General features: G+C 38.3%; 1 protein-coding gene across 3 annotated transcripts in view; it reads left to right on the top strand.

Annotated features, from left to right (window-relative positions):
• Window positions 1–11,801, top strand: part of PHC3 (polyhomeotic homolog 3 (Drosophila)) — a 74,808-nt gene that overhangs the window by 20,715 nt on the left and 42,292 nt on the right. For 2 of the 3 annotated variants that reach the window (XM_004674952.1, XM_004674951.1), the window contains exon 5: window positions 11,432–11,590. The exons of the other annotated variant lie outside the window; for it this stretch is intronic. In XM_004674952.1, the coding sequence (XP_004675009.1) occupies window positions 11,432–11,590 (159 nt within the window). The remainder of the gene's footprint in view (window positions 1–11,431; window positions 11,591–11,801) is intronic. 3 annotated transcript variants of the gene reach the window in all.

Here is an 11,801-nt window from a genome sequence, read left to right as displayed (position 1 = left end):
CCAGAGACAGAGTGGGGAGAAGAACAGGCAGATCGATGAAGTACACTGCTGAGGGGAGCAGCGGACGGGTCAGGAGAGGCCTGCCATGCCATGTGGTCACCTCCGGGGGCAGGTGGGAATTGAACTCATGTGGAAGTGGCTTTGGCTTCTTAGTGCTGTGCTTTAACCCACTGCGCCACCAGAGAGGGCCAGCACAAAAATTTTTTTTAAAAAAAGCATTTAAGTGTCCTCCCTGGTGGTGCAACAAATTAAAGCACAGCACTATGAAGCTATCAGCAATCACTGCAGCACGAGTTTGATCCCCAGCTAGGGAGGTGACCCACATGGTGTGGCAGACCTCTCCTGACCACACCCACTGCTCCCCTCAGTAGTGCACTTGAGTCAAATGGCCTGTTCTGCTCCCCACTCTTTATCTGGTGAATCTTCTCATCCCCATGTACCCCATACCCTAGTTCTGTATGCATAAGTACATATTTTTTTAAATGCATTTAAAAATAATATAGATGTGGTTTGCAATTATTTGTGGGGTTACTAATCTCAATAAACTTAAGAAAAACCTTTATTCATTGCAACGATAATGAGGAAACAAGCCCTAATTGAGCCCTTTTTAATTCCAGACATGACAATTCTGTTTATCCACCACCACATGACTGCCCCGTGCCTGGAGCTGTCAAACACAAGAATCTTTTTGAAAACCCAATTCTCATCACCATCTTCTTAGCTGTTGTACAGGTTTCTACCATTAGCATTTGATGTGATTTGGTAGGTTATTTTTTTGGGTCTGGAAGTGATATTATCATTAATTTACATGGAAAAGGATTTTGAGCACTCTTGTACTCCAAAAATGAATTACCAGACCATACCAAATAGAAACATTCTACTTCCATATTGCCAGGGTGATTATTCTGTGGGGGAGGATTGGGTTTATGTTTGAATTTTGGGAATGCAGCAAACTATATTCTGTGTCTCAGAGAGAACAGAGTTTGTTTAGGTTTAGCTTCTAATTAAAACACTGTAGACTGACTTATATGGATAGCCTGGAAACATTTTTAATAGAGCATGAAACTAATACCACACATTCCAGTCCTTCACAAAGTTGGTGCCCATATTTATTTTTTGTTGTCTAACATTGGCTAGGGTTTAGAAATCATTCCTGTTTATTGCCAGAGAATACCAGCTTCTAGCACCAGACCAGATTCTTGAGTCTCTAGCAACTCAGCACGTCCTCAGAGCCCAGGTGGGCTTGAAGATGGAGTGGTCACCTAAGTGCCAATTTGATCTGAAAACACCAATTAAGAAAAATAGTGCAGGCCCTCCCTGGTGGCGCAGTGGGTTAAAACACAGCACTGAGAAGCTAAAGCCACTTCCGCATGAGTTCGATTCCCACCTGCCCGGACGAGATCCACAAGGCGTGGCAGACCTCTCCTGACCCACCTGCTGCTCCCCTCAGCAGTGTACTTCATCGATCTGCCTGTTCTGCTCCCCACTCTGTCTCTGGTGAATCCTTTCACCGCCCCTGAGCCTCTGGCCTGTACCCCAGTTCTGTATGCACAAATAAATAAATCTTAAAAAAAAAAAAGAAAAAGAAAAATAGTGCATTAGTATACTTTATAGCCAGTGCTCTTAAGATGGCCTCAAACTTCCTGGGAAAATATGTAATTCCCAAAGAACTTGGTTCTTTTGTTTCATACACAGGTTGCCCTACTGGAAGTACAAAGGGGTAGGGCTGCTACAGAGATAAGTGTGTGTGACAAGAAGGAATGGATTTGACAGAGGAAGAAGTGATGACTCTCCAGTGAGATAGTGAAGGTTCATAGTCTTCCATTCATGATAAATCTAGGGGCAGTTGAAATGAACAAAAGCCCTTTTAAAGTAACACAGACCTTGAAATAGAATAAATGAAATTCCAGTGGTGTATCCTAGCCCATGGCCTCCAATGGAGCTTCTACAGTGGGCCATGTGTATCATTTAGGCTGTAGCTCAGCTCATGCAGCACTTAGTTCCTGAAAACTTAAAAGTATCTAAATCTCAATTTACATGTGCTGAGGAAACCTATGCAAAGTGTACTTCTAGGTATCCTGTGGAGATCTGCTTCTTTATTTGACTATTCAAAATGAAGATGGCCTGCAGATCAAATGAAGGCAAACACTTGATTCTCTTGCCCCACCAACTATTACTGCTCAGGGGGCATTGATAATGAAGGTCTTAAGTATCTGTTTTTTTGACTGTGTTCTGCACCTCACCAGCACTAGGATTTCTAGGAGACCCTTTTTAAAAAATAGACTGTTAAAAAAACACTCCTTCACTTGGCTGCATTGTTTTTAACATTTGGTTGTGCTACTTTACAGCCCTAACTGGGAGAGGCTCTAGGGATATGAGCTTGCCCTCCGCAGCCCTGGGTTCTTGGGGAGCCAGAGGGTTGGTCATTTCATAGGGGATATAGAGACTCCTGTTGCCGAGACTGGCAGCTTGGGAAGGAGTAATTGTTGCTTCATTGAGAACACTTGCTCATTCACTGCTGTCAGCTCTGTCTTGGATCAACTTCTTCTCATAAGGCTTTACAATAGTCTTCATATGTAACTTGGGTTTTACAGTTTTGAATTAATACATGTATTAACATGCACAATAGCAATTTCATTTTTATTTTCCTACCTTGTAGATATTGAAAACAACAATCTTTCCCACAACTAAGGCAGGTGTAAAGTGTAAATCATACATTTTATTTTTCTTACACCTTTGTTAATTTTTGCATACTATTTAATTTCTCCCCACATTTGTAGTTTCTGTGATTTTCTCACCATCATAACTACCCATGATACATCATCATAGTTCCTTGTACTCTTCTCTCTCATTTTAACCCTACTGATTCTCTCTGCTGCCGTATGCTTCAGATCTATAGTCAGCTTGCAAGTTTTTCCTTTTTTCCTGAATTTTTGTTTGGTTTTTCTAGATTCCACATTTAAATGAAGCTATCTAGTATTCCTCTTTCTTCCAACTCACTTTGCTTAGAATAGTTCCTTCTGGGCTCTCCTTAGTAGCGCAGTGGGTTAAAGCTCCACCTATGAGGCTATCAGAAGCCACGCAACACGAGTTCAACCCCCAGCCAGGGAGCGGACCCATATGGTGTGGCAAAGCTCTCCTGATCCACCTGCTGCTTCCTTCAGCAGTGTGTTTCAGTGCATCTGTCTTTGGTGAATCCTCTCGCTGCTCTTGTACCTCTGGCCTGTATACCCCAGTTTTGTGGGCATGAATAAGTAAATCTTTAAAAAAAAGACAAAACAGTCCCTTCCAGCTCTGTTCATGTTGCCATCAATGGCATGATTTTATCCTTTTTGATAGCTGAGTAGTATTCTGTTGTGTATATTTACTACATCTTCTTGATCCATTCATCTGTTTGGGGGAATTTAGGTTTGAATTAGTATTTTTGTGTACTTTTGGTAGATTCCTATGAGAGGAATCGTTGGAACATATAGTAAGTCCATTCTTAGTGTTTTGAGGAACCTCCAAACAGCTTTCCATAGTGGGTGGACCAGTGTACATTCCCACTAGTAGTTTAAGAGGGTTCCTTTATGGCCACATCCTTTCCAGCATTTGTTGTTTCTCCATTTGTTTTTCATCACATCTTTGCCAGCATTTGTTGTTTCTTTTCTTCTTCTTCTTTTTTTTAATATGGACTATATTCATAGGTGTGAGATGGTGTCTTATTATTTTGATTTGCATTTCTCTGAGAACAGGTGATACTGAACATTTACATATGCCTGTTGGAAGTTTATACTTTTTTGGAGAAATGTCTTTTTAGCTCACCTGCCCATTTTTTGATGAGGTTGTTTGGTTTTGTTTTGTGGATCTTGATATCAGTCCCATATTTATATGGTTTACAAATAGTTTCTCCCATTCAGTAGGGTGTCTCTTCAGTTTGATTGCTCTCTCTTTTGCTGTACAGAAGCTTTATAGTTTGTTGTAGTCCCAGTTGTTTATATTCTCCTTTATTTTTGTTGCTTCTGGAGTTACATCCTCAAAGATGTTTTTGCAGTTTATATTATGGAGTGTTGTGCCTATGGCTTCTAATATATTTTATGGGCAAACTGCATTTTATGAACTGTGTACTTAGACAACAACTTGAGGTTTTTTTCCTTTATTGATGTGTGTAAATCAAGGCGACTTCATATTCTGACTCCTTGGAGGCAGGATATCCAAAGAAGTGACTGTATACAACAAAAATGCCTTTGCTGTAATTGTGCTGCTTCCCCGGAACCCTTACATCACATTGTGTATGCACCACCAATACTGGGATCCTCAGGTTATGTGTCAGCAACATTTCTACATAAGGTCCTAAAGTCAGAAGTTATTTTTTTTGTGGGGAACCTTGACAACTTTCTTCAGATTTGATACAATCTTAAAAATCTTTTATAAACTTCTTTTCTCTAAGAATTTTCATTGTGTCAGTGTGCTCACATAAAAAAAACATAAAACATCCCATTTCTATAGAGATTCCATCACTGTCCAAGGCCTAGACATGTCTCCAACAAAAATGACCAGGGTCTCTGGCAAGGATTAAGCAGAATACGCCTCTGTAGTTTAGGTCTCCATCTAGAATCTTCACATTGTAGCTTGTGACCATCTTGGTCCTCATCATGGGAAGTAGAGATACTCTGTGTAGTGTAACCATGAAAGTTGTTTTACCAGACCTGTTTTTGCTGAAAATCTGGATGCTTTTGCTAGATAGCAGTTTAGAACAGGTGGACATCTTAGGCTCTGGTCCTTTCCTTGATGGCTGCCCCTACAGCCGATTGGAACCCAGCAGTAGCAGCTTCTCAACCTCTACCATGCCATCCAGCCATCTGCCTACATATTCTACTCCTAATTCTTGATAAAAATAAGTTAAAAAGGGCCTCTTGGTGGTACAGGGGTTAAAGTCTCAGTGCTGTCAAGCAACCACCAGCCACTGTGTCACAAGTTCCATCCCTGGCCAGAGAGCTACTCATGGTATAGCAGACCTCTTCTGTTTTGCCCACTGCTTCCCTCAGCAGTATATTCCAGGAGATCTACCTGTTCTGCTCCCCACTCTGTCTCTGGTGAATCCTCTTATCCTCTGCACCACTGGCTTATACCACAGCTCTTGTATGCATAAATAAATAAAAGTCTTTAAAAAAAAATTAAGACATCATGACATTGAATTCATAGGTATGTGGTGGGAAGCCCATGATGATTACAACTGAGATGAAAAAAATGCACAAAATTAAGAACAATGTAAAATAATTAAGAATATAATAAAGATAATGATAATGATAATAGTAAAATAAAGAATTCATAGGCACTTTAGGCATGTATTTCCCAAGGAGATAATCCTATATAACCTCTGTACCTGAGAAATTTAACATCAAGACAATAACATAATCTAGTATATGTTCCATATTTGGATTCCCTCAGTATTCTGCAAAATTCCTTGTGTAACCTTTTCCCTCCATCCAGATTTTAATTACTGACTGATTGCCCATAGGATGTCCTGTGTTTCCCTTTAATGTAAAAATGTTTGCCCCTCCATCTGCCCTCGCTGTCTTATAACATTTGAAAAACTTAGGTCACTTACAGAATGTCCCACAGTTTAGATTCACCAGTTTCCTCAATCTTTTATGTTATTGTATGCACTGTTATTTTAATAGGTGGGAGAGGCAAATAGTTGTGCTGTCACTATTATATTCTGCATTTATTGTTTTAAAGTGTTTTCCTGGGTACATAGTATTCTACTTTAACAAAAGCCATTTTCCTCTTGTTGGACATTTAAATTTTTCTAACAGTTTTACTGTTTAAGGAAAATCTGCTGAATGTTCTAAGATTACATTTATTGAGTCATTGAGATTGATTTTTATTTTTTCCTAAATATTTATTGAGTCATATAAGAACTGGGATGTAAGCCAGAGGTGCAGAAGATAAGAGGATTCACCAGGGATAATGGGCAGCAGAACAGGCAGATCTACTGAAATACACTGCTGAGGGGAGCAGTAGGCAAGGCAGGAGAGGTCTTCTGAGTCATCTGGGTCACCTCTCTGGCCAGCTTGAATCGAACTTCTGCTGCAGTGGCTGGCAATAGCCTGATAGTACTGTCTTTACCCCTTGTGCCTCCAGGGAGTTCCTAGAGATTGGTTTTTAGATCAAGAACCTTATCATTATTATCTAAAAATCTCTTAAGTCAGGTCAATTACATTTCAAATGACTCTTACGAATTTATCTCAGTGAAAATTATTTGCTTATAACAAGTTAATTCTTATTGTTCGTATTCTCTTACCTATTTTAGGAGTTACTTTAAAATTTAAAATTAATTATCCTTTTTTTTTTTTTAAAAGATTTCTTTATTTTATACATACAAAACTGGAGCACAGGCCAGAGGTGCAAGGGGCGGGGGCATTGGTGGCTGGAGTGAGGTGGGGTGAGAGGATTCATCAGAGACAGAATGGGGACCAGAACAGGCAGATGTACTGAAACACACTGCTGAAGTTAGCATCTGGTGGGGTCAGGAGAGGTCTGCTGTACCATGTGGGTCACCTCCTGGCTGGGGATTAAACTCCTGTTGCAGTGGCTACAGACAGCTTCATAGTGCTTCACAGTGCTTGTACCATCAGGATTTAAGAAAATATAATTTCAAGTAATTGAGTTTAGAAGACTATTCCAAGTATACTACTAGTCTGGAATAAAGCTGTAATTGGAATATTTATATGCTTATGAGCAGCTTTTCTGCTTTCATGTAAACTATTGTAGTAGTACAGAAAAAGTGAAAAGCCCCTTTTGACCTCCTTCTTCAGGCTCCTTAGTTTGTTGGATAGCCCTCCAGATTCTTACTTGATCTATTATGGACATACAACAAAAAGAAATGAGTCGATATATGTGCTTAACAGGGCTTTTATTTTCAATTTTACATATTTTGAACTCAGATATTTTACATTTGCCTCACATGTAACAGTGTGTCTTGAGATCTCTCTGTTAGCACATAGCTTCGTCTCACTAAATACTAATGGCAGTATTGAACACAGTAGGAATACTTTATCTTATATTTCAATCATTGCTAGAAATTTTTTGTCTCCAGTGTTCTAATTGTTTTAGCATTACATTGCAGCTTTTCTTTCAAGGGAGTGAAAATCACTTTTTTAAAGTTTATTTTTGTTCTATTTAGCTCATCTGTTTATTTTTTCTGTCAGCTACTATGAGTGAAATCTTGCAGTTTTTGTCTTGGCACACTTATTTCACAAAGCATAATATATACACCTACAAGGTATCAACATCTTAAGAGTGTGAAGTTGTTTGCTTTGCTATTGGTTTTTTATAGCTTGTATTGTAGGAAATAAGAGACAATGATTTTTTATAATAAATAGAATAGGCATTTTGTTTGATTTCATTATTAAGAATGTCTCTTGATGAGATCCTTCATGGGTAGAAGTTATTAATTGAAATTTCTTTATAATTTATATTTTTATATGTTTGAATTACATGTTCCTATAACTTATCAATTGTGGGATGGAGGAAAGAAAATTTATGTGTTTTGTGTATATAATTCAATCATTTTTCTCAATGTTTTTCACTTGTATGATATACACACATACATACACACAGACATTTGTAATGATATAAGTAGAATTTTACCTTACATGTTCTGCGTTTTTTCACTCAACAGTAGGTCACAAAGAGTTTTTCAAATGCACTTGAATACAGGTGTACATCCACCTTTTAATGTCTGTGGACTATGTCTCTTGTAGATATACCTGATTGATTGTGATCAGATGGCAGCAATGGCTCTCAAGTGGGCTTTGGCTCTTGGATACTCTGGACCAGCGACCCTGTATAACCTCCTTTTGGGGGCACCAAGAAGTATTTGGGAGTTAAGTGCTTTTTTGGCAGACCTGGTTTTATCTGGCATCGCCTGGAAGTAGTGCCAATGAGAAGAGATCTCCCAGTAATAGAGCTCAAGAGTATTCTCTGTAGAGTGTAGGCTTGATATTTTAAGTGAGAGGATTGGTTAAAGCTTTAAAGTGGGAAGGAATTAGAAGAGTATTGGGATTGAATTAACAGGCCAAATAATAAAAACAGGTAAGCGTATCTGGTTCAAATGAGCAGAGCAAAGCAGAAAATAGAGGAGATCCTTATCACTTGTAGGGTAGAAAGGTATTTTTTTTACATTCAGTCAGTATAGTGATGGATATCTAGTCTATATGCCGTCATGGATTGGGTGCTAATTAGTGGACATTGCCTAAGATGCTACTGGGACTATAACGAGCTTAAAAGTAAATAGACTTTTATACTTTGACTTCACAATTTGACAAAGTGGAAAACAGGCGGTTATGATTTACTATTTAATTTTCTTTTTTTTTTTTTTAAGATTTATTTATTCGTACAGAACTGGGGTACAGGCCAGAGATGTGGAGGGTGAGAGGATTCACCAGAGACAGAGCTGGGTACAGAACAGGCAGATCGATGAAGTACACTGCTGAGGGGAGCAGTGGGCGGGTCAGGAGAGGTCTGCCTCGCCATGTGGATCTCCTCCAGGGCAAGCGGGGATCGAACTCATGGGGAGGTGGCTTAAGCTTCTTTGTGCTGTGCTTTAACCTGCTGCGCCACCAGGGAGTGCCTAATTTTCTTTTTTAAGAGGAAGGAAAGCATTCTGGTTGTGCTTTGTGTGGTCTGTCTTTACTAGAATCCTTACCTCCCTCCACCCAGCATGAGGTACAAGGATATTACCAGTCTAAGAGATCATGACATTGTGCATAGTCTCTGGTGGCGACTATGAATAGTGTATATAGGGCAGTGGGAGAAGGTGAGAAGGTCGTCAAAGGAAGTTTAAAACTTTATCCAGAAAATTTTCAAATGGGTAATTAATATTAGCAAAATAAGGGAAAGATTGTCTGGCAAGTAAGAGAAGGAAAGCAATTTGGGAAATCAATTTACAATTGCTGAAATAACATAGTTGGAAGTGCCATGGACATGGACTCTGAAACTAAGTGGTTAAAATCCAAAATGAAAATGAGAATAAAGGTATAGATGCAGCAAGACATGTGAGTGATTTTGTGTGTTTAGTAAAGGAGGGATAAGGATCAGGATCACTCCAAGATAATGTGTTTTGGGGGATTTTAGAAGATGCCAGTGTCCATTTGAGGAGAAACTGATTTAAGAAGGAGTAATAATGAGCTTGGTGTTTCAGCTTGTTGAGTTTGAATTGATAAGAGCCATTCAGAAAGATGTATTCTTTAGGTTGTAGTTGGTTTTATTTTATTGCTATTTTTGCATAGAAGATCCGTGGTGTAGGCCAGTGGTATGGGGTGTGAGAGGATTTACCAGAGCAGAGTAGGGAGCAGAACAGGTGGATATACTGAAGTACATTGGTAAGGGGAGTAGCAGGTGAGACAGAAGGGGTTAGCCAGTGATTAAACTCAGGCAATAGAGGTGATAGCACTGAGATTTAACCCTTTTGCCACCAGTGAGCCCCCTGTAGGTAGTAATTGGATTTAGAGTTCAGAATAAGTGTTTGTGGTCTAAGATTGAGAATCAATAACATTGAATTGTTTGCAACTATGGAAGTAGATATGTATAATCATAAGGATTCAGGAAGAAAAATGTGGAGGACAAAACATGAACTTTTGGGGGTGGGCCAGGAAAAGAGCTCATACAGAAGATGGAGAGGGCATGGTGTGAAAAAGATCCACAGAATTTGTCAAATATTGGCCATTGGTGATGATTGCTAATGGGATTTCAGTGATGTGCGTGAGTAAAAGCCAGATTGCATATAATTCTATTATTCTTGTTGACTTTGTGCGTTAAATTATAGATTTAAATATTTTATTATAATTACATACTTGTATGACAGAGATGAGAGATTTGGATAGCTCACTCTTGTTTATCCACTATTTTTTTGCCTGATATAAATTTTTTTTCCTAATATAAATGACTGAGTTGTAGGACTCAAGAAATTATCAAGAAAATAGTATAGACAGGGTCTCCTTTGTGGACCTAAACTCAGTTTCCTACAATTCAGTTTAATCAAGTCCTGGAAATGCAAATGTGCAAATGATAATATTTGGAGATGGATAAGGGAACAGTTATAGGTAGTATAAATTACGATTTCATACCCCTTCACAGTAAAATTCTGGAGTTTTGAGTTTCATTGGAGCCTTTATCCATTGGGAGCGGAGCTGCTTCTGAGCTTGTATGGGTGGAACTTTTCCTGCTCCCTTTTCACTTAACTGAGCAAACAGCCCTTCTAAGAATGTTGGCTCAAAATAAGAATTGTGCTTCCAGCTCCCCCCTGAAATAGGTTCATAATATATCTTCTATTCTCTGTATATCTGCTTTGTTGCTTAAATCAGAAACCTAATTAACTATTTCTTAATTTATTCTTGGCTTTGTTTCACAGAAAGGGTTTGAAGTCAGAGTATATTACTCATTAAAAATATGATTTATGTCTAAAATGTATAATACATAGTCATGGTATGAAAATGAGAAGATCAAAAAGGGTATATGCATCTCCCGTTGCCCTGTTTTCTACCACTCCACCCAGTTTGCGTTCACAGGTACTACTAGTTAGCAGACTATTAGGTATATTAAATGTAGACTGTACTAATTTATTATTTTAGAACAATTTTAAACTTTAGTGTTTATAATTTACTTGTATAACCAGTATGTGAGATTTTTTCCCCATCTCTTTGACAAGTAGCAATTGTATTTTCTTATTCCTTTGGAGGGAGAAAATTACACTAATTGTATGTTACATTATATGTCTGTTTTCATTGTGTAAATGGGTTGTTGTGTTTGAATTTTTGTTCATTTCATAAGCTTCTCAAAATGTGACAGAATATGACAAACCAGTGTAAAATGTTTATTAGAATGCTTTAAATTACGTGGAATATTAATTATACATTAATCTTGTTTTGGGGAGATAGTGGAAGTTGTACTTTCAAGATACTGGAAATTTTTTTTAACTTTTTCTGTGCCATGTTGCTACGAGATGTCTTTCTTAAAGCTTAGCTCTCATGTCGCTCTCCATTGTTTCAAGTAGAAGTCTTCAAGGAAGGGTGCTTGCATCATTGAACATGGGAAGAAAATATTAAAACTTGTATTTATGTATTTTAACTTTACTAATAATTGTTGTGCGTACTGACTTTGATACCATCATTGGCTGTATAAGTCATTTAGATACTGAAATCTTACTCAAACACAGTGTGGATATATTAAAATTGTCCCACTTACTAATGAGAACCATGCTGTTTTTTGCACATGAATAAATCATTGCCCAAAGAAGTCAATGAAGGGTCTATTGAAGATGAAGCCCTTTCTTTTAGGTTTCTTAGCCACAGTTTATACCTTTGATAGCCTAACTGCAGCTTCGTAAAATTCACTGACATGGAAGCAAGAAATGGAAGCCTATGATCTGATATGTTTTCTTCCTTAGATCAACCTCTCCACTTCTCCTACACCTGCACAGTTAATAAGCCGTTCCCAGGCTTCCAGTTCTACCAGCGGCAGTATTACCCAACAGACTATGTTACTAGGGAGTACCTCCCCTACCCTCACGGCAAGCCAAGCTCAAATGTATCTCCGAGCTCAAATGGTAAGATAAGAGCTACCAAATCTTTTCAGTGTTTAAGGACTTGAGAGAGATCAAAATGTTTCTTGAGTTGATGAATAAGAGGTGTTTTTAATATTGAAGACATATTTAACAAGTTACAGTGTATACATTTGTGTGATGAAAAATTCTTCTTTTAATTGATAAATCCTTTTGAAGTATTAAATAGTAATTTGCAAGATTGGGAAGCTATCAG

The sequence above is a fragment of the Condylura cristata genome, unplaced genomic scaffold (genome assembly GCF_000260355.1).
Source record: "Condylura cristata isolate star-nosed mole 26May11 unplaced genomic scaffold, ConCri1.0 scaffold00003, whole genome shotgun sequence".
Taxonomy (NCBI): domain Eukaryota; kingdom Metazoa; phylum Chordata; class Mammalia; order Eulipotyphla; family Talpidae; genus Condylura; species Condylura cristata.
The sequence above is the reverse complement of the archived record's forward strand: the minus strand, read 5'-3'. Positions and strand labels throughout refer to the sequence as shown.